General features: G+C 40.2%; 1 protein-coding gene across 1 annotated transcript in view; it reads right to left on the reverse strand.

Annotated features, from left to right (window-relative positions):
- Positions 1–24,159, reverse strand: part of nphp4 (nephronophthisis 4) — a 195,674-nt gene that overhangs the window by 43,773 nt on the left and 127,742 nt on the right. The window contains exons 14-17 of the mRNA XM_042491381.1: positions 22,594–22,785; positions 18,646–18,833; positions 5,955–6,115; positions 4,867–5,050 (exon numbers count right to left, since the gene is read on the reverse strand). Coding sequence (XP_042347315.1) covers positions 4,867–5,050; positions 5,955–6,115; positions 18,646–18,833; positions 22,594–22,785 — 725 coding nt within the window. The remainder of the gene's footprint in view (positions 1–4,866; positions 5,051–5,954; positions 6,116–18,645; positions 18,834–22,593; positions 22,786–24,159) is intronic.

Consider the following 24,159-nt stretch of genomic DNA (forward strand, 5'->3'; position numbering starts at 1 on the left):
ATTCTGATTAAGCCACTTTCTTTAGTCCTTTACGACGCTATTAATAAAAGCTGCTTTACAGAATGATTGAATAGGCCTGACAGCGTATATCATTACCATTTAATTAATTACTTGTCAATCCCACCTTGTGATGATTAAAAAGGATATCATTTGGTGTTTCACTCTTTTTCATTTTGGAAATGACAGTCTGCCACTCACTTTTTCCAATGAAGCCTAATTCTGATGGATCCCCAAGGGGGCGAAGTAAAGACATGATTAATATCATGCATGACTGAAACACATAAAATTAGAAAAGGGAGAGAGCAGTATGTAGTCAGGACTGCATCGCTTGTGGATTAGTCATTGAGGAGGGAGCGAGAGACCCACATATGATCATATAACCAATACATTTTTTTAAAAAGTCTTATGTTCTTTAAATTGTGACTATGTGACACCATGGCTCATATGGTGAATGCAGAATAAGGGAAATTTCTGCATTACAAATTCCATCAGTGCAACTACATGGTAGACTCACCGCTGCTGCTGCTGCCTTTCTCTTTTTTTCGACAAGTAGGCTACTGTTTTTTTTCTAATCCATTCCAATCACTTCCATTCTGACACTTTGTGAGAGCTACTAAGTTATTGTCACTGAAACTCAACATTTCTTACAATTGGAGGGGTTATGCCCCCCAGAAGAAGAAAAAAAAGTCTGTACATGTTACATACAGAATTTAGGGACTATAAGCAGGAATGTAATATATAATAATAAGTATGTTTTCTTTTGTTCATAATTACCTGAAAATCAAAATGGTTGTGTTTGTGTTACCTTAGAATGAGTTGTTAAGATCTAAATAGAGAGCAGGTCCTCATTTATGGACATCGCTATGTTCACTGCCATGTTTTTACAGTAGCCCAGAGTGGACAAACCAAACACCAGCTCTAGATAGGTCCATTTGCATTTTTGCATTGTCCAAAAAAGTCAGAAGCCATTGGCCATGAGCGACATTGGTAAACTGCTGATTTGTGATGTAAGACTTCTTTATTGAATGTTTTACTATCAGAGTAAAAAGGCGAGTACACATTAGCATGTGGTGGACAAGCTGCCTGTCTCTGACAGGCCAAACAGCATCAGAGAAGCATAAAACTAACTTATTGATCTATCAATTAAAATTGATCAGAAAACAGAGAGCATTGTAATTAAAATATAATGGTAATGGGGGAAGTAGAAAAGGACTCTGTTTTATATAAGCATGTAAAGCTAATAGTGTTGAGCTAATAAAAGACTCTGGGCATTTATTTGGGAATTTACGGTACAAATTAAACCTTTGGAACCTGGATCGACATTAGTTTTGTTGTGCCGCATTCAGACGCCTTTCACAAGCATTGAAACCCCTGAACCTGGGAAAATTGGTTAGATTTCTTCTGAAATCATGGGAAAAAGGCAATGACCAACTTGGCAAGAATTATCCCACAAACTGCAAAATGACAATAATAAAAGGGGACAAGGAAGACTTGCTGGGGAGATTATTAGATTTTTTTTTTTAAATGGGTCTTTATTAATAAATTATCCTTATTAATTATTTAGATTATGTTACTGAAATCCACTTATTTTATTTAATTTTTAGCACTTTTTAAGGTTATTTTCTTGTTTATTTTGTAGTTTTCTTGCTCATTTTTGGATCACTTCTTGTTAAGTTGTTCATTACCCTTTTCCTATATTTTTGAAAGAAATCAAGTCAATTTGCTCAGAGTTTAAAGGGTTTAAGTAGCCACCATTTATTATATAACAATGCATGACTAAATATTAAATCATCACAAAATTCTCAATCAACAAAATTCTCACAATACAAGAAGACATTTCAGCCTCAGTGAAAAAAGCTTTTACTGCTTTAGCTACTCTTCCCGCCACACTGCCACACATTTCTTTTCCTCTCCTACACTCTGTGCCATCAAGCATTTTTAAGCAACCTTCCTTCACCTCTTGAGCAGAAATCCAGGCTGTATCTGCACACTGTCAACACAGAAATATAGCCTGCCATTCAGCTTTGGTCGGTGTGCATTTTTTGAGTCCATCCAGTCGGGATTTAGGGTTAGTAGAATTTTTCCAATCCATAGAGACACCACGTAATCCTTCTATTGAACTTGAAAATCACAAAGAAATTGGAGTTGCAGGGTTCTCACATGATGTCAGCGATACCTGTCCGCCTCTCATTTCTGCCACCCTGCCTCATCACAGAAGCCATCCACGCTCTGCTACACCTGTCTGTCTATATGTCTGCGTGTATGCATGAGTGCATCCCTCCTGGCATGTGTGAGAAATTTGATAAGCACACATGCTTATGTGTGTGTGTGTGTGTGTGTGTGTGTTTGTGTGTGTCTGTGTGTGTGTGTCTGTGTGTGTGAGTGTGTCACTGTGTGTGTCCCTCCTATCAAATATCTGTCAAAGTCTTCATACTGCAAATCCATCTGTCATACTGTGAGTAACTTCTGGTGTTCAAGCCACCCCACCCCCCTCAACAGAAAAACATTAATGATCGAGCTTCTCATCCTTTACCACCCACAAAATAGGAGTGCTTATTTATTACAGCTTGATGAGAGGTGCAGGAGAAGACAGAGAATATAGGGGAGGTGAGAGAAGAAAACAAACAGCCAGAGAGAGGGTGGAGGAGAGAGCGCGTGATAGAAGGGTAAGAGGTAAATGGATGAATAGGAGAAAACAGGAAGACAGTGACAAAGAGCGAAGAGAGGAGTGTGAATGTGAGAAAGGCAGCGACAGATGGAAGCTGAAACAAAGAAAAGTGCTTGCAAGTCCTCCCTCCCCAAATTGATTCTGACTGTCGGCCTAGGCGCCTGATGGATATCTGAGCCTTGATTGGAATTTACATGCCAGACATGGCCCTCCCCCTTCCATCTTCAGCACACCCAATAACCCACTGTGCTCCCAACCTGCTTTGAGTGATAAGTTCTGGCATATTTAGCCCCAACAATGGCACTGCGCAGACTTTCTGAGGGCCAGAGAATGATGCATTGTTTATGAGAGGGAGTATCGTTTCAACACTTGATTAATGGCGAGGAAGCTATCGTCAGCTGCCATCGCACCACGGGGGCATGCCAGGCCCAAATTGGATGAGTGCAAGGGGAAGTGGAAAGGTGCTCAGTTGCTTGACGGAGTGGAACTATCACATCAAGATATTTCGCTTTGGCACAGTGTTTGCTTTGCAAGCCTGCACACCTCCGGAAAATGGGAACTTTCAACAGCAGCAGCAGCAGCAGCCCTGGGGATTCACTGTCATTTCCCAACTCTACACATCAATAAAAGTAAACAGACAACATTACTTCATAATCTGAAGCCCCAAATGGAATATGACCTGAATATAAAACGTTGTTGTAAATATTTCACAGTTAGAGTGAGATTCGGGTGATATTGAAACTGGATTTTCTTTCGAAAGATAGAACAAATACAATTTCCTGGCTTCCCTACATTTACCTTCATGCTTTTGGGAATGCAAATATAGAGCTATTTGCAACAGCCCTCATACAGTGCATTCACTCTAAATCCTCCTCTGTATCCCAGTGGGGGCAATACGAGATTTAGTCTATTTGATTTACAAGTTTCTTCACTGGAGTACTGCTAACAGCAACACAAAGTGAGACAACTATCTGGCTGGTCAGATGAATCTTACTAAATACTTAATTTAGTATTCAAGTGCATTCAGCAATATCTTATCCTCATTCATGAATCATTAGCACCTTATCAAGGTACATAACATCAGAAGACTCTCACATATATCCATAATAATCAAGACTTTTCCAATCAGCACAATCAAAGAATGCAGAGCATTGATTGTTTATGTAGAAATGCCTAACAACGTTGAACATGAAGTTTGTTTTTGTCTTGAGATCAATATGTGTGACAAAATAACATCAACCAAAGTTCCATACTTCAGCCCCATAATGCTATGTGAGCCAGTTCCATTCACTGGTGAGATGCAATTAAAAGCTCTGAAAAGGCTTGTAAGTGCACCTTGAGTTGAGACTATTTTGTCAGATTTACAGGAATACACTTCACAAATGACCATTTGTGTATCCATTACCCAACCAGTGTTGCATTGAATTTGGTAAGAAAACATTGTTTTTCTCGCATGCCTCCACAGTGAACGAAGAAGAAAAAAACACAGAAAATACTTGATGAACTGAAGTAAAAGGGGGACGCATCCATTGACACACTCCCACACAACTTGAAAAGTATAATCCAAAGTTCATTTATCCAGTTCTATACTCTCTTTAAAGAAAGACTCAAAACAAAAAGCAGTGACAAAAACAGTGATTTTGCTTTGCTGAACATGGGAGCTGCTCATCTACAACTGCCTACATCTGTATTTTGTTATTGTATGACTTTGGTATATCCAAACTAAACCTTTTAAAACACCAGCAGTTAAGTTCAATGTCCCATTTGAAAGGTCTGTGTTTTGAAAGTTTTGAGCATACGACTGGATAAATGAGTCTTGGCTCATACAGCACAACTTTTGTGACAGTTTGTTAACCAGTGTTTTTTTTTTTTTTTTTTTTTATTGTTTTGCTGTTGTTAAATGCGGTTCCCCCTTTACTTAAATTCATCATGAATGTTCACCATTTTTGGAATTTTCATTTCCTGTTCAAGGCACACAAGAAAAACAAAGTTTTCTTCACAAACTCAACATAACTTGGGATAAGTAGTCAGTATAGAAATAGCCTTTCTGTGTTTGAAGCATTCCTTTAAGAAGGTTGTTTAATTCGTCTCTCTATCTGATGATGGTCTATCTTAATGTTAGCTATAAAAATGTCATTATTTCGTAAACAAAGAAGGTTTTCAACAATTAAGTGCCAAAAGAATCTTGCAGTACTTGCCTATGTTGCCTGTGCGTATGTGCAGTCTGCCCCTGATAATGGTGCGGACCGTCATAGGGCTGAGGCCTGGCCGTCCTCCAAAATCTGTGCTTGTCAGCGGGGTGTCCTCACCCACATAATCGGTGGTCAGCACCTCCACCTCATGCAGAGCCTGCACTGCTGATTTACCCTGTCGCAACATGTACTGGGAATGCAAAATAAGGTGTGAGAAAAGGAGATAAGATGCATTTATTCACAAGTACGCATCAAACATCAATGTATTAATCAGACGTGGGGGGAAATGGTTGAGAAAATGGAAGCATACGCTAGGGATGGCTTGAGTTACATCTAAATGATTATGGTCAAATCAGCCCTGCCCATTTGTAAACTACTCCCTTAATTTTTTCTCATTAAATGCCTTACAAATTTCACCAAGTTGCAAAACAAATCAATTTCACATCAAGGTTGGCAAGAGAGTTTCTGTCCGATCAATAAACAGCAGAGTTGAAAAGACCAAAATTCAAGAGCCTTTAATGTGTGGTTCATTTATTCTTTAGAGGTTAAAATAGGGGGGAAATTTGCTTCAGTCAAATCCAGAGGAGTACACAGGGAGCAAAACTAAATAGTACTGAATTTGTTCAACAGCTATGTTTGCATATCTAATAAAATAAGATAATTTGTTTTTGTTCTGGTCCCAGTAGTCATTGCGTAAAACCATTTTAACAACTATTATTAAATGTCTGTTTTGTGTATTTGAGGAAACCTGGGTAATATGCAGTATAGTGCTTTTGTACTTGACATTCTATTATCAGAAGCAGTTTTCTCTGCAACGCCTGGTTCACTCTATTAAATGTGTTAAAACAATCTGCAAACACTGCATGGATCCTTGACAGATGCACTGCATCGCAATGAAGGTGCGTCACGAGTTGACAGTGCATGTGTAACCAGGATGTGTTTTTTTATTTTTTTGATGCTTAACTCTGTGAAGTTCTTGTGATGAACGCCACGTCAGTGAGGATCAGAGTTTGCATGTAATACTACAACTCATATCACAAATGGTCACTTTTATCTCAATACATTTGAATCACGAGTCAACTTCAGTCTTTTACCTTGAGCTCAATGGCAGTAGAACCTATGAGGAGCAAAGAGTCACTGTCCCAGATGTCGATGTGCATGGTGTGGAGGGCCAGGTAGCGCAAGAACCAGCGCTTCTCTCCTGGCTTCAAGAAACCCTCATCAACTTTGAACTGCACCTGCAGGCCTGGGGAGGCTGGACAAGGAGAGAGGAAACTTCAGCATGGAGGGAAAAACAAAAACACTGTTAAAAAATAATGAAGAGCAGAAAACTTCACGGTTTTGTCTTTTTATCTTGTGTCTGTGTCCTTTTTTTTAGTATACCGTGTCCCCTCTCTACATTTAAAAGTTATAGCGGCTCCTTGAACACATCACAGGCAGAGCTCCTCATGAGTTCTTTTTTTCCTCAGCAGCAGCTTGAGGACGTTGAGTCGTGGAGTGGATAACTGATCCGTCAATTCAGTCAGAGGTAATCGGGTCAGATCGATGGATGAGAGGAGCAACTGAAAGCAAATGTTTAAAACTCAGCACAATGAACGCTTAGGTTTTCCAGCCATGCATGCCGGCATGTACGTTTGTTGATGTCCCGTCGTTGGTTGCCATGTGTTTATGTTGACATCATGGTAGCGCCATCCCAGAGAAAAAATGGCAAACTCAGAGAGATACCTAGAGCCTAACACGGAAATCCTCTGCAAAGCTGCAATACGTGACGACTTGGGATGAGAATGTGTTGCATTTACACATATTACCCACACTGTTATGATACACAGCTGGTTGATAATCAGCGACGTTTCCCTTTAAGCACAGGCCAGATGGTAACAGCTTGTTCTCTAAACTAAGGGGACGGGCACATTCTGAGTGGGAGGCCATTGCTTTATTAATCACCTGCCTGTTGAATATGTGATTCAAGCTACTGAAATGTACTCCCACCATCTTACTGGCCTTTACAGTCTTAGCAAGGGTATTCTTCTCTTCAGTACCAAGGTGCCATGCCAGCAGAGGATGGAAAATAAGATGACAGACCCAATAATGTATTTATCTATGTATCTATATATCTATATGTTATATTTATCTTAATTGTCCAATCTTTATATATGTGCAACACTAAATCAGCTTTTCATTTATCATCAATTTGTATTAATAGAAAGACAAGCTGATACTCAATACCACAAAAGTGCTGTACACTCCAAAAAAGCACACCAGTGTGTTTATGTCTTCACTCACAGCAAAACATAAAGATACACAACCTGGAGAAAACGTCACCAGTGTGATCCTTATTTTGGCCTCATGCTTCCATCCAGATGGTTTCAAATTTGGGGGAAGAGCCATAATATCTGTAATCAGCTGTCAACCTTGTGGACAAATCTGAACTGGTGCTGCAGCCATCTACTGGGAGTCATTAGGTCTGATGATTGCGCTGCATGGGAGTACAATAACCAGGGAGTGTGAGGCCATTTCACAAAATCAGCAGCACCCTAGGGTTCCCATAATTCAAGATGATAATGGTACCTAACACGGCCAGAAAACCACAAGAGTGATTTTATGATCAGCGGGATAAAGTCATGGCTTTAATCAGCACATCCACAATGGACCCTTAAGAGGAGTACATTCCTCTTCATCACTCACAAAAAAGTAAGTGTTTTTTTTTCTTTCTGAAGAAAACACTTTTCGATACCGAGGACTAAAGCTGTTCTAAAGACAACAGGCAGTTGTAAATCTTACACGCCAGACATTTCGTTTTGATTAAATCAGATCAGAGTAAAAGCCCAGACTGATTTTTGAGAATGTAAAACGAGTGCCCTGTGATTCTCTGATGATGGCTCTGCAAGGCACCAACTTCAAATCTGACTCATCCTCTAACTCGGAGCGGTTCAAATGAAACTGACCCCATCAGTGATCCAACTCAGCTGGTGAGTGGGCACAATCAGTCAGCTGCAGCACAAACCCAACCTGCAGCATCGTGCTAATGTTACCGTGCTTGCCTATTAAAGGTGTGACTGTGGGTCTGTGTGCCAACTCGACTTCCAGAATTCTCCCCACACAGCATCCGTCCAAGTCCCTATCAAAGCCCCCACGCTGTCTTTATTCCCATAAGTTGAAAGTGCAGAGAAGCAGCTGGTTGGATAGAAGTGGAGTAATGAGGACCTTTGGTGACAGCCCTGTTGCATTAAAGAGACCAGCAAGCCCCTGTAACTCTATCACACATGAATGGACATTAATACTTTTCTTTTTTTTTCAAACACATACACACAGTTTTCAGAGTTTTTTTGAGCATGTAGAAGGCCTGTTTTCAGATCATCACTGCTACCACTGGCTGTTTCTTAGGGCCCCAAATACAAAGTTTTTTTTAAGGCCAATACCAAAACCCATAGTGAGGGTTGGGGCTCAGCAATGATTCACTGAATCTAATCCCCAGTCATCAAAAGACTTTAAAAATCCTTTTAGATCACTTGTCAGATCTTTCAACGCTTAGTTCATGACACTTTCAAGTGAGTACTTCACCCACAAATGACCAATTGTATATCAATTAGTAAGCCTGTAAAAAATGTAGTTTCTCGCACGCCTCAATGATGAATGAAGCAATCAAAAATGGCACACACTCTTGATGAATTAAAGTAAATCATGTTTAACAACAGCAAAACTATATCAAAACATCCGTTTACAAACTCTCACATAACTCATGCTGTATAATCCAAGTCTCATTTATCCAATCATGTGCTACATCCCAAACAGCTGCATTTTCACTAAAACACTACTTTTTTAAACACTTCACGCATGGACAAGTGGCACATCTCTGCTCAATGTTATGCATGAGCAGACAACTACTCATATGCAGAAGTGTTATAAATAGTAAGGTTTTAGCAAGGTTTGGGAAGAAGTAAGCAAACGACTAAATAAATGAGACATGGATAATACTGCATGTGTTGTGTCAGAGTTTGGATTCTTCATTCACCATGGAGGCATTTGAGAAAAATGTTTTCTTCACATTTCTGCATGACACATGGTAATAAAAAAAAGGTGATTTATTCCTTTCATGAATTTGCTAATGGTCTAAATGAGTACCTGAATTTGAGAACACACTCTCTCCACAAGGTCCATTTAGAAGCTGTTATGGAGTTTTCAATCAAATGAACTTCCTCAGCACATGGATTTTGTCCACTTTGCCTCAGTTGTTGACTTTCAAATTTCTATTTTATTTTCTGAGCATTTCAGGGACTTGTAAATTTAAATTTATCTCATGTAAGAAAAAAATCAAGCTCAAAGGTCCTTTACTAGTGTAAAACTTCAGTCAATTTCTGAACAAGATCAAATAAAATAAAAAATTCCGAGCAATTTGTACTGTACCGAAAAAATTACTAATAGGTTTTCACAATAATGCCATTGGAACTACTTAAAAAGATGGATGCGTATTATAACCTTTTTTTTTTTTTTTTTTTTTAGAGTGTTGGTCTCCTCTTGACAATTCCTTGAAAAAAGCATATATGCAGTAATCTTAAGGGGAAAGACCTTAAAAATAAATTTTCTACTATATATTATATCTCTTCCCAATATAGAATGACAGTTTCTGTTGGTGGGGTGTTGTGGTTGGTGGGGTGTGTGTGTGTGTGTGTGTGTGTGTGTGTGTGTGTCTGTTGGTCACAAACAGGTGATGTTGTCTGCTTCTTTGAAATACAGTTGAAAGCCCTGAACAGCTTATTAAAAGCATTTATTTTGATATATTTTTGTTATTGTTATAATTGTTATTTTATTTTTATTTTCATTATTATCAATATTTGTTTTAATTCATCAGATCATATCCTGCACTAATGATATTTTTTCTTGTCAAGGTAAAAAAGCCTCTGAAACAACATTTTAGACCACTGAACTCTGCAGTGAAAGGCAAAACACATTCATCTGGGTAGGCTGCAGCTCATTACAGTGAGTTGAGGTAGGTTACAGTCAAGGTTTCACAGACTGCTGAGTAAAAATCCACCCACAGTGGAAGAGTTATTTTCTGATCAGATGTGTGAAATGAAAAAGGAACAAAAGCATATATACTGGGGGAACATTCATTTCATCTAAAGTAGACAACAGTGACAACGATAGACAGTTTGTACCGAGGCTACAAGAGGCTTGTTTGACAGTATTCAAGAAAATGATAACAGACGACGGGCAAAGACAAAGACCAAAGTAGTCTTGATATTTCTGTGCAGCTTTAGAACTCCTTTTCCTTTAACCTAACCTACACACACTCCTTCACCTCCCCCTCTCCCTCCCCACTCCCCAGCCAGCCGCCAACTCTCTCCACTTGGACCATTAATTCTCCCAGCATGCTCTGGGCTTGTGTGCAGTGGACGGGTGGCAATGAGAGCACAGAGGGAGAGCGGGGGAGAGAGAGAGAGAACGTGCTATGTGTGTTTGTGCTCACAAGCGGGGAAGAGCTGACAGATCTGGCCCAAGGGTTGTACAGGGTTGTTGTGTGTGTGTCCATGTGTGTGTGCAGCTAAGTCTGCAGACGAGGAGCAGCACCCAGCAGCACCCCCCCCCTCCCGCCCAACCTGGATGGCCTGCCTGGTGTACACACAGCAGGCCAGACGGACTGAAAATCCTGCCGGGGATCAACAACTCTCAACAACGCTGTGAAGGCTGCAGGGAGAGAAAACAGTGAGGATGCACAGAGTGCACAGCGAGATGTGGAGACTGACGCAAACCAGAGCACCACAGTAAACAAAGGCTACATTTACCAAGATATCAGTGGCAAACTGGTTATTTTTTTCTGTGTGTGTATAAAAAAACAAAACAGCAAAATAACAAGGTACTCACTGCAATATCATGCAGGAGATGATGGACTTTGTGCCGAAGGCCTACGCTCTTCTACAAGACCACCTGCAAGTAACAATCCGCAACATTGTCTACATGAATAAATTTTGCATAACCTAAAGCAGGCTGCCCACACATTTGGATTGATACAACTGTTGTTTCATTTAGAGGATATTTTTCTTCCATTAAGACATTGTGTTGTGAGACTCAAAACCATGCATGTAGCACATGTGTGACCCTCGTCTTGTTATTAGCAAACATGTAAGAATTAATCCGTTTTTAGCTGGCAATGATTTTTGCTTTTACTGTTGTGGTGATAACTCACAGTGGATTATATCCGCCAATTAGCCCCTTTGCCACTGGACAAGAAGCCCACAAATATATGGCCTTTTAACTTTAGTGGGAAAGGTTAAAACTCTGCATTCATTCCCAGGACAAGTGACTCTGAAGTAGCCATGGTTATTGTTTGGTAGCAGTTTCAATCAGCAGCCATGGAAACATGACACCTGGATTGACTCGCTAATTTTTGCCCCTATTCCAGCACAATCATCCATCCAAGCAGCGCTCAAATGTCATTCCAAATTAGTCAGCACCGAGTGTTAAAGAAAGACTGAACAAATAATAAAATACGGTAAAAAAAGGAACCACTGCTCTCCAAGCTGCTTTCTCATGGTTTGCTAACCCCATTTTCTAGCATGTTCGTGGCGGTGAAATTGACACACCACAAAAATACAAAACCAAGCCATACTTGTCCACTGGCAAAGGGAAAGGAGTCTATCGCCTATTTTAAGGGAGCTTTCCCGGATTGAAGAAAACAGCATATACTGTATACACGCTAGAGATGAGCAATACGGAATAAAAATATTATGATATCTTTGACCAAATACCTCGATATTGATATTTTTGTTAACTATTTGTGCTTTCAGAAAAAAAATCAAATAATACGATTTTGGATAAATCACCATCAGTATTGTGGATCTTATGACAAAAGTGGGTAAATGCAAATACTATAAACTTGCTACATCTGTCTGGTGAGTAAAATAAAAACAAATCACTTTACTGTTATTCAGCCTTGAAAAGCAGGAAAAGACAGTCCTTACGATATTATGGCATCCAAAATCTAATATAAAATCTAGTGTCATATCATTATACTGATAAATAAAATATAAATATAATATGAATATGTCAAATATATTGATAAAATATAATATCAATATATTGCCCAGCCCTAATACATGCTAATTGGGTGGGGAAAAAAGGGGAAATTCTCCACCTCTAAAAATGAGGTGTAAACATAGTACAAATGGGATTTGCAAGAGGCTGCAGTGGCATAATATTTTTTTAAACCCAGCATTGTTAACATGTTTCTATATAAGCAGTGGATTCCTTCTTGCCATTACTGGCACATTACCGTCACCTGTAGATTAGTAAAATAGTGTGGCACCATTGGCAGCACTAACATCATGGGGAGACACTTCACTACGTAAAGTTTCTCCAGTTTTAAATTATTTTTAGGATACTGAACTGTACAACTGGCAAATGCTACTTTTTTTCCAAATGCAACGTGAACTCAAAAAGTTGAAGATGAGTGGAGCTGCAACACATTGGGAGATGGTGGGTAAATGCTGATAGTTGCAGTGTTCAGACTGAATGTAAAGTGAATGTTTACAGCAGTGCTATTGGATGTAGCGGTGGTCCAAACAAAGGTGAGGTTATATCCTTGTCAGTGAAGTATTTTATTTGCTTGAATTTGAGGAGAAATTTGTGGTTATTCCGGGACTTAATGACCACAATCATAAAAAGATAGAAAGTCAGGAAAAGGAGGAAAATAGCAGCTGAAGTTCCTAGTAAGTTTTGAACTCAGCTTTCACACAAACGCAGTCCAGAAATACTACACAGACTAATGTTTGGTGTGTTCATTGCTAGCTAGCTATAGCAAACGCCTGTTCAGCTGGTAGATTTTGTCACAAGGTTTAAACTGGCCTCGTGTTCAATTTTGAATCGTTCTCAACAGATTCAACACAATCGGATAAAAAGTCACAGTCATGCCAATCAAGCCTAGTCTGTACACGCCTACACAGTCCTGAGGTCTAATCAGGAGGCGAATGAAAACAGCTGTGTGGGTGGACCCTAGCTTTGTAGAGCATTTGCAACATAATTTCCATCCCTGGCAAATAATTGCTAGAAATATCACAGGTCACATACTGACCATTGGCTGCTCAGAGCTTGTGTGTCCCACTGGTGCCTTTAAAATAAAACTCTCTTGTTGAGGCCTGAAAATGCAAATTAATGCAAAGGGAGCAGACTGCTTATTCCTTTGTTCTCCGGAGAATTCTTTTAATTGTTCCTACCTACAGTTTAACCATTGTAATTGTTCGCACATGATGGTGAAAATGTTACACCTATTGGCTTAGTGAAATCAGTTGTGGAAACAAAGCACTTAAATCGCTGTGTGAGCTAACTTATATAAAGTAAACAGCGGGATGCCAAACTAGTCTCACTTCCTTTCTCAGTCTGTTTAGGTCCACAGTGGGAAAGAGGGAGAGTTAGGGGACGAGATCCTGATTGTCTTCTGGTCTGTATATCACAAAATGACTGTGAGAGACATAGCATCTTGTATGTGATGGGGAAAAATATGAAAGCTGGAATTGCATGTAATATTCTGCACCTTTCCCCTCCAACAAAGCTTATGTTAAGGGCCCCCTTCGTAATTAATTCATTACAGCTCAACCCATTTACCGCGTCAGTGCACAAAGAAAGTTTGGGATTCTGCTCTCAACTTTTCACACTTTCTGTGGGGAGAGATGATTCCCATTCCTGTGAAATTCCTCTTTTTTTGTGATTCAGGCTGATAAATGATCAGTTGTAAAACTAACTTGATAGCTGGATTGAAAGACATTTTCTGAGACCTAATGGGTTAATGAAGCATGACATATCCTGCCACTGTCTCAACAGGGTTGAGGAATTCAGTGTGTTGTACTGGGGAGCTCCCACCTAGTAGGACACAGAGGCGCAACGCTGAGTAACTGCAGCAGCTTTGAAGCTCAGACATATTCCAAATTCTCTCTCAACCTCTGTCTCACACCCCTACACGCACATGCACACACGCGCGCGCGCGCGCGCGCACACACACACACACACACACTACTGAATGACGAGGGAGTCGTCAGTGGCTCATTGATCTTGTACAATACTTGGATAATTCATATCTTTACAGATCACTTAAACCGCAGCTAGTAAAGAGTGTGCTCGATGTTTTACATTAACATTCATTTGTCCAATTAGGGAGTAAAAGATTACAAAAGACTATAAAAACGTTATTGGAAAAGGGGAATTGAGTTCCCTCCCGGTAGTCGGTATCTGTAAAATGAAGTAGATTTGTCACTGTATTATAGCTGCAATGGTAATTTCTTTATGATGCTATAAATGAAGTAGAAGTAGTTATGAATTCAACACACTATTGGTTTTATTGGATTGCAAAAACATACAGTGATTGTGGAGTGGTGTCAGAGTGCTTCATCTTTGCGGTTCTGTGAGCATGTACCTTGGCAAAACTGTGCTTCACGCTAACTGCTAATGCCAGCATCCCACCATGTTCACAGCTAACATCATCTCTACCAGGTATAATCAGTGGTGTAGTGGTAGTTAATAAGGTAGGTGTACAGTACTACTAGGTATATGAGAAGGCTACCGGGGGGGAAGTGGCTAAACTCTGCGATATATCTCAACAACTTTTTGGGTAATAGGTGGTTATACACAATTTTCCCTTGGGGATCAATGAAGTATTTCTGTAAATAGCCAGAAAAAGAGGTGGGTATACCCCGACTGTATCTGCATGTACCCTCCACACACTGGGTTTAACATCACAGTGATCACCATCTCAATTTAACACGTCAGGATGCAGACTTTGGCAAATAAACACAATGTCGCACATGGCTTTTTGTCTGTAATGTAATACGCATGCATGCATGAAGTGCAGTTGTGACATCAGCGTTCTCACAGGAACCGCACATTGCTAGTTTACACAGCAACAGAAGGGGTGATGTTTTCAAAAGATTAAACTCAGGAACCTGGTTTCAAAAGTTTGCATTTTCAGGTCCCCAAAACACTGTTGTCGTGTGCACAAAATGCCAAACCACAACAAAAGTTTCACGTTTCATGCAAGAACTGTGGCTGTGTTCACAGCCCCTGAGTGGAGTGGGATAATTCAAAGGTCTAGACCCAGGCAACAAACGCAGTGTATATTTTCTTCACCTGGTGACTTGGAGGCAGCAGCATTGACAGTGTCCCCTTATAAAGTTGATATGTTCATCATGTTAGCAACCAGTTGCTTATTTACCCACTTAGCAGACATGTCCAATAATCATGCTCTGCTCTGCTCTGGTCTCTGCCAAGTCTTGAGAAAAAGCTCATCAGCCTCCAGATCTCCAATTTTCACCAGCTCTTCACAAACTTGCACATGGTCATTTGTTCCATTGTCAATAGTAAATATTGATTAGTGCAGCTTTGGAGCGCCTTTATTGGACAGCAATTACTATAGCTACAAGTGACAATCAGGATAATGGCACATTGAATGTCCCTTAATTTCTCAAGATTGTCTTGAGTTGGTCTCTTGGTGACGTGAGTGACCTGACAGAAATCAAGTGGCGTGAGACCACGGACAGAAACCAACAAATACGTTTATCTGTGATATGCTAAAAGGTAGAAGTATAGAATGATCACAAAGTTAGCAAACTAACAGTATTGTCAGTAATACAGAAATATCCACTTGAAATTCACTAACACTAGCCCACTATAAGATAATGGTCATAAATCCAAATATCATCTGTTAATAGGAAGACTGAGTTATTTTTCTTTCACATATTTGTTATTTCCCTCAAAAACATTGTTTTTTTGGGGGGGGCTTTTTTATTACATACAAGTGTTTTGTCTTTCCTCTTTTTTGCTCCAACAAGTTACTGCATAGACACAACAAGCAAACCTAGGTTTTCATTAATTTATTTTCTCTAATTCGCTGTTATTACTTTGGTTAAATAACTTTTGCTTAAACAACAGTTGCATGAAACAAAATTAACTTTTCTCAAATAAAATCAGCAACAGAGACTCTCTAAGTGTTTCTGTGTAATGGTTTGTTCGGCCTGTGCATGGAATGCAATTATGGTGTTGAAACTTGTCGTTTTCAGAGCAAATATAACACAAATCTCAATAACATTCCAAATGTTCAGAAACCTCACTCTAATCTGCTTATGATGGCATAACAAAAACAACAACAAAAAAAGCTAATTTAATGTCACAGCACTGATTCCACTCAGTTTGGGTAATCTTGATTTACAATTTCTTGCCAAATTCTGATAACATCTTTCCAGAAAGGGTAGTTCTTGTTTGTGTATGAACTGTATTTACCTTTTGTTTTGGAGTTAAGGAGTCAGATTTCAGTATTTAAAGAAACAATTACCTGGTTAAACACTAAGATAGGCAATGAATGAGCAAACTGTTAAATGATAACCGTACTGCTTAATCCTTTAAACATGAGAGAAGCTTTGGTAATTCAACAGTTATGAGTAAACAGGTGAAAAGGCTCCCATGCTCAGAATATGTAGAAGGATCTGTCTGAATGTAGGCGGGATTTGTGAAATTGTATACTGGATGCTATAGACTGAGAGAGATGCAGAGACAGACAGAGAAATATTGACTGAGTTAGACTAAAGTGTGTGTCTGGGGAATGGAGAATATGGGTAGGCGTAGGAACGAGACATGTGGGGGGGGGGGGTGTTGTTTGTGTGCTCAATATCATGCTCCGTCAAAAGCTGTAATATCTCTTCCATTTCATTAGTTGCTACATGAATAGACTTGACATCAATCAGCGCCCGCTCGGCTGATTGAAAGAGAAGTGCCTCAGCATCAGAGAACATCATGGAGCATCATGGAACGAGCTCGCCTCGTTTGTAGGCACCAATTGTACAGCGTTATTCGGAGAGTAAGAAAATGAATCACAGCCAGACTTATATCCAGAATCTGTAACAAATATACAACTCTAACACTACAGTAATCAATGGGAGGGATTTACACATTTTCCAAAGCACACGATGCATTTTCCCACCTTCTGACATGGACGTGAATGCACCATGAACAGCTTGAATTTGTCAGTTCACGTTCTCAAAGGTATCACAATTTGTTGATGACATGGCATGTGAAGTCCCTCCAGTTTCACACCATGCTCATACAAATGGAAGCCAATGGCAGCGAGAAGGTTAAGAAAAACTACATTTATCATGGTTGTACGCCTCCACGCAGCAGTCGAGTTGCATTTACATCTCTGTATGTGAAAACATGGATGCTTCGAACACATCTTCCCACTTAGCAGCACAGAAGATCTATAAAATCAGCAAAGTATCAAGATGGGCATCCAAGATTGGTGTCACCAACTTAGTATCTGACCAAATGTCTCCCCTTCTGTTGCTGAGATATGACGCTGAGTAAAAGTGTTTTTGTAGAACATTATGATGCCACAGTGAGGCTGACCTTTTAACTTTTAGATATACATTAAATATAATAACTTCATCGTTTTGTCATAATTGACCCTTCCCTAAGTCCAGCCCCTCAACACACACTGGCCAATCATAGCGCAGCAACGGCCAGCACCAACAAGGGTCCGACAACTTCATGGCTGTGCTCCATAGCCTCTCATGCAATCATGTCAGATTTTCCTCATCTTCAGGCTGGTTTTACTGATACTGAGCTTAACATTGTGCCTGGTGAACATGTAATAATTACACTAATTACTTGGAGAGGTTGGAAGGAGATTAACATTTCTTCGGTATTCCAAAACCAAAATCAAACTCCAAAAAAGTGTAGGGATAGCTATCTGACTTAGCTACTGAGGGTGTAGCCTACTGAATGTATAAACAAGCTACTTTTTATTTTAATGATTATAAAAGTGAGTTACAACCTACTCTGCTTTACAGGAACAGTGGAGGGAATCCGAGGAACTTTGCCGGTATTTAACCAGCCATGTGTCATCACAGTGTGTGCAGATGAGCGGTTTTTGGCTGGTGGACTGGGAGCTTTGGGGGAGGAAAGGCAGCGTTACAGGGGAGCAGCTACATACCGTTCTTTTGCACACACCGCGATGACACACAGCTGGTTGAATAAAAACAGTTTCCCTATATATTCATTTCATCCTTTTCATCCCTCTGTCTCAATCACTTGGCGATATGGTGGTTCACTTTTAAAGTGTGATCTGTGTGTTAGTCTTTAGCCTCTAACTTTATCTTTATAACCTGTTTTGCTGCTGAGTGAGGCTGACATCCTGGATATATCCTCCAAATAAATATTGTAGACCCTTCGGTCTGCCTCTCTGTGGGGATCACTTTTTCATTTTCCCAAAAATGATATAATAGAGTGCAGTTAGTTACAGTGTGAGCTCCATGCTAGCTCACACAGCTTGATGGACCATCACAAAGAGGCGGGGTTTGGCGAAGGGTCAATTACATATGAATTCTTGATCTCAAAGGTCAAGGTGTCTGTGACAAAGCAAATATGTTTTGTGAAGTCACAGTTAGCTTTGACATTCAACCACCAAATTGGACATTTGTGTCAAATTTGAAGAAATTCCCTCAAGATGTTCTTGAGAGATTGCATTCATTAGTTTGGGGCAGACTGACAACCCCAAAACAATATGCCTACCGCCATTGCTATCACCAGCGCAGAGGCATAAAAATATATTAATTCAAAACCTTTTATCCACTGTAATTGCATGTTTTCTTAAGTGCGTCCAAACTGTTGGGGCCATAGTCAGGACAGTTTCATTCATCAAAAATGTTTACTGGAGAGATTCACAGGTAACAAATGAAGGCATGACTCTACATTTCAGGGAGGAAATGAGCAGTATTTTTTGTTGGAGCAGCAACAGCAGTGGATCCTTACCAGAGCTGACAGTGCCGTCTTTGTTGATGGAGGCCAGGACACAGGGAAGTGGAGTGCTAGCTTTCTGCTGAACCTTGTCACCAGTCAGTAGTTTGAGCTGCTGCGATGTGACTGGTGGGAAGCGATAGAACTGGAAGGTGAAGTAAATGTTCGCAGGCCAATCAGGACCAACACCTGCTGTCGGTATTCTGGCAAAACACAGAGGATGATAATTATTCCAAAAATAATGATCACTCATGGTGCAATATTCCAAATCAAAATGGCAATGATGCATGTAAATAAATGCAAAAGTGATTGATTTACTACCCTGAGTGTTATCAATTAACACCAAATGTGGTATTTTTATTCCAAAATCTATATGGAGGGTAGAGTGGTATGCATATTTGAAAATTAATGGTTGAAAATGCCATTAAAAACCCAGAGGAGTAAATCACATTTCAGCTAATGATTTACCTCGGACAATTCCAGGAAAGAAAAAAATCAAATATGCATGTCTGGCACGTCCTACCAATGCTGGTAATTCAGCTTTACAGCTACTTAAAAGTAAAAACCCAATAATAAAAATGAGGATTAGAACTCAAGGTAGTAAATCACACTTTAAAGTGGCTATAAATTGGACTGCTGATTGAGTGGGTACAAACTCAGCTCTACACCTTTGATTTATTATAAGTGGATAGCTTGGCTCCTTCTTCAAACTTAAGGCAGCTTGAAAAGTAGCTATTAGATCTTTGGAGGACAGGAAATCTTGTCTATTTGTGTCAGAAACGTGTATAAATGTGGTTGTATTCACAAACAGAATCACTGAATGCAGTTTTTGTTTGCTAGGACTCCTATGGAGAAAAAAAAGGCTTTGTGACTAAGAGAACCTCCTGGTGTTGTGTATCCCTTTTCACACAAACCACCCTCTGAGTGTGATTTCACACACACATACACAGATCTAAACACACACTTCAAACTGCTGATGGCCCACAAAAAGTCCCGGTGAGCCTGCAAGCACTCGATTTAGCACCAAGCATATTAAGTAATGAGCGGGTTTCAGGATGAGCCTCTTTCTGTTTCCGTCTGATGAACAGATTAGCAATCAGTCATCGGGCATTCAATAATGAGGAGCAAAGAAAAGGCATTTGAAAACAAAGCAGGGAGCGCTGGGAGGCCCCCCACGACCGCGGACAGGTCGTCTGAGGCGGAGAATTCAAAGTGGAATCTAATAAGAGCGGTGTGTGACCTCCCAGTCAATCACTTGCTCTGATATTCCACTGTTAAAGATGCCGCTGTGCTCCATCTTCACAGAGGAGCAGGCATTAATATTCATTCTGTAAACAGGCAATATTGATAATTATGGCGCCCGGGTGAGAGCTAGAAATTATACTGCCTATCCACAGGCTCCCCGCTTGCCTAAGTGCTACCGCTGCCGAAATCCCAGCCTGCCATACCTGTTTGTCATAATTATGTGGTAACCTTCAGCTCACTCTACAGTGAGCAACAGATATATGCAATGTATGTTCACGTGTATGGCTCAGGTTGTGCTTCAGATTGCCTTCTGCTGGCCTTGAAAAAACAAACACTGAACCAAATAAGGTGTCATATTTTTGAACACACAAATAAAATAAAAAATCAATGCTATGATATTAAAATATCTGTTTTGTTTCTCTGTCTCCAACTGATGATATGATTACATTTCAACCTACCCAGGGGCCTCCAATATTTGCTGTTGTAATCTTACAATATAACTACATTTTTACCACCAAACTATTCCAACTCGCCTGCAGAAGGGAACTGATTTAATTGCCAGTCTGTATGGAGTAAACACAATAGTGATGCTATGCTGGGGAAAGCTGGTGATAGGACACATGTCATTACTGACCTCTCTGCTCAGCTTCTGTGGAGAAACAATGGATGTTCTGTGTATGATATGTGCACAAACAATTACTGTTAGTGTGAAAGGTTAAAGTAGAACCAGAAAGTCAGTCTGTAAACTGTGACGGAAGTTACTTCGGACTTTTGGTAATGATTTTACAGTTCATCCTCAATTTTGTCCTCTAATTAAATTTGGCTAACTTACGGGTTTGTTTACAACCTGTCTGATCACATGACTTCTGGTGGTCTTTGCTCTGTTTCACTTCTTTCCCCCAAAACCAGAATTATCCCTTTACATGCTATTCAACACATTTCATCCCAAGTTGTCACATTTTGCAGCTTTGCAGCAATAAGATTACTTTTTTTCACTGAAAAGTGCAAGGGCTTTGCACCTATGTTATATGACTACATAAAGATGCGAGAAATATAAATTCAAATCAGTGTTATGACTCTGTTATCATTTTTCCGTCTCTACAGTTCGTAGCACCCTGAAGTGAATCTACATTAAGTTAATGGCATCTATTACCACACAGGAAGAGCCAAACATTTTTATCTACATATATTAATCCGAACTGAAAACAAAGCAGATCCCTCTGTTCACACATAACACAGCATGACGGTGAGCCTATGATGAACAAGACAGACGTGAGTTGAGTTCATCAAACTGCTGATGGTGCTGATGACAAGATAGAAGGGCACAAAGAGTAGTGTGTCTTTTACCCATCCTTCAGCAGCCCCTCTCCACTGTCAGACCCTGACAGAGGGGACACTGGCTCCAGGGTTTTAGTGACGGGCTGCTGACAGGCCCAATTCAGCCCGTGCTGACGGGAAGTGTGTTTATGTGTTTTTCTTCAAATTGCGAGCATACGTCTGCATGCTGTGTATGGGTATGTACTTGACGTGTGTAAAGGATGACTGGCAGGACTTTATGCCTGCATGGTTTAAGTGCATTGCAATTTTGGCTGCATTTCAATACAGAAAACAGAGAAATCTCAGGGCAGGCGGGTTGCTGTTGTGCATAATGGATGGATCTATTCCTGTATACAGTTATATGGCCAGTGGTTCAGTGTACAGTAAGATGCAAGTAAAGTGCTGTCAAATCAGGCTGCAACAACAATGATTCTGACATTTATCAAAACTGAATTATTATTTTTACAGTAGCACTTAAAGCTACAGTTGGTAACTTTTATAAAAATAACTTCTTGTCACATTTGCTGAAACTGTCACTATATCCACACAATAATAGATGAAATAATCTGTGAAAAACGTCATGTTCTTTTGCCTTTGTGCCTTTGCTTATATTGGCTTTACTGCACATTAACGAAAACAACCAACCGAAGCAGAGGAGTCTCTAATGCGGCTGTCAATCATGTCATGTTCATGAACTGTGGTCAAACTGTCACTTAGGCAGCACTGATCAAATATGAATTAAGATTCTGTTACTGCATTGCCTATTTCTACCCTCAAATGTTTTTCGAAACATATTTTAGTTTACCAGTTTAGTTTGGCTGGAAAATGAGAAATTTTCTGATCCAGTCATTGGCTGGAAAAAACATTCTCATTTTACAGCCCAACAGTACACTAAAATATGTTTCTGAAAACATTCAGATTCTGTTACTGCATTTCCTTGTTTTTGCCTCAGATGCTTTAAGAAAAATATTATGGTGTACTGCTTAGCTGTAAAAGGAGACCGCTTGCTATGGTTGGCGAGCAGTGCTTTGTTTTTGGGTCAGCTGATATGGCGGTAGGTTCACAAATTTTCTCATTTCACAGCTAAACAGTGCACTAAAATATGTTTCTGAAAACATTTGCTGCAGGAAATAGGCATTGTGATAACAAAATCTTGATTCATATTTGATAAGTGCTGTCTTTTTTGACAGTTTGTAGCTCACAAGCAATGAAAAGTTATTTGTGATATTTTTATAAAAGTTACCAAGTGCAGCTTTAAGGAGCATGTTATCAGTTGCAGCATACTGGCTAATATATACTGTTCTCTATAATAAAAGCAAATACACTGTGCAGACCATGAGCTGCTGCTTACAGTTCATAGTGACACTGCTGCCTCGTGTGTCCCAGTACTGCAGGCCTCACCTTGTAAACGCCAAGAACTGGAACACCAGCAGGTTGCCCTGGAGAGGGTCAGCCTCTTCACGCTGAGGGTCAAAGGGCACAGGCTCTGTGGGGTCCAGGACTTCTGCCACCTGCCCACTACAGTCCACAATGTCAGGGAAGCCAGCGGAGTAGAGGTGGGCCAGTGAGCTCCTGGAGCTGACTGAGCAGGAACTGTAGGAGAAGGGTTCAATTAGAGGAAGTTTCCAGAATCATGAGTGCACATTGATCATTCGCCAAGCTGAAAAACACTTCAGCAAATGCCTCTCCCGATGCTTTACGAGCAGCAGGAGGTAATGTGTTTTAGCCCGTGATGCACCGGCCTCACTTGGGTGATTTGTGGTTGTAAATGAAGCAGAAAAAATGTTTGGATCCAAGTGGAATACCGTGCTGTTTTATCGTTTCAGATCCAGTTTATCTTGGATCAGCTCCATTATGACTAAAGATGGTTACCTCCTGGCTAACCTGAATTTCAATATCCGTCTGGACTTAACAAAAATGCAGTGAAACAATGGTCAGACAGCATGAGGATGTCAGCAATATCCATCAAGCAGCAGCACCACAAGAATGCTTACAGGGGAGAGACTGAGAACGGGTGCCAAAGCGCTCCCTCAGGATTTTCAAACATAATTGGCAGTTATCTCTAATCATAGCGGCCACCTGTTTTTCCGCAACTATGGTAACATTCATAACTTATACTTTCAGCGCTGACACCAAACACTCTGGGTATGATAAACACAGTGCACAGATGGCTGGCTAAAGTGCAAGCACAGGAAAATGAACGATAATGTTTGGGCTTATCATAACAGTGACGCTGCCTATGTCCAGTCGGTAAACAGTTGAACTCACAGCTTTACATTTGCAAAAGAATGACGCCTTGATCAAACTAATTAAGGCAACAACAGTGAAGAAGACAGATTATTGGCTTTTCCTCTGCGGCTGTGTCAATTTCACACTTTCAAAGTTATATCTTAATTTAGCCGGAGTGGATTAATATTCAAGCCATCATTTTTTATTTCAAAGGGGGGCTCAATCAGATATGCACGGCAACTTCAATTAAACTTCTTTAGACTTCATTGTTCTTCTAAAAGAAATGGGTCATTCCACACCGAAAACAGTCAAAAAGATGTTTTGGCTCCGAGTGAAGAGGCAGAGATGTTTCAGCCCACTGAACTGAACAGCATCATGTCTGGATCCAAACTCTGGGATTGGGAAACTGTTTCGATGCCAGCTGCTTATTTACAGACTCTCTGCGCTAATGCAATGTCTTGTTTTGGAGTTACTGTGCCCATTATTTGCAGGGTGTTCTCTCATTTGGTGTCCCACCTCGGAGACCTGGCCGCTTCACCATTAAGATGTCCTCTCCAAACTCTATTATTAGCTGCAGTCTACACTGTGAGCTCATTGCATTGCATTGTGTAACACTAAATCAAAGTCAAAAGCTCTTCCTTTTACTGCTGGATATGATAATGAATTTTCACACAAACAAACAATGCCGAGACCAATTCCCAGAAGTGGGATGTAAAGGCTGACAAAACGATTTCTTTA

Source organism: Plectropomus leopardus, chromosome 8 (assembly GCF_008729295.1).
Source record: "Plectropomus leopardus isolate mb chromosome 8, YSFRI_Pleo_2.0, whole genome shotgun sequence".
Taxonomy (NCBI): Eukaryota; Metazoa; Chordata; class Actinopteri; order Perciformes; family Serranidae; genus Plectropomus; species Plectropomus leopardus.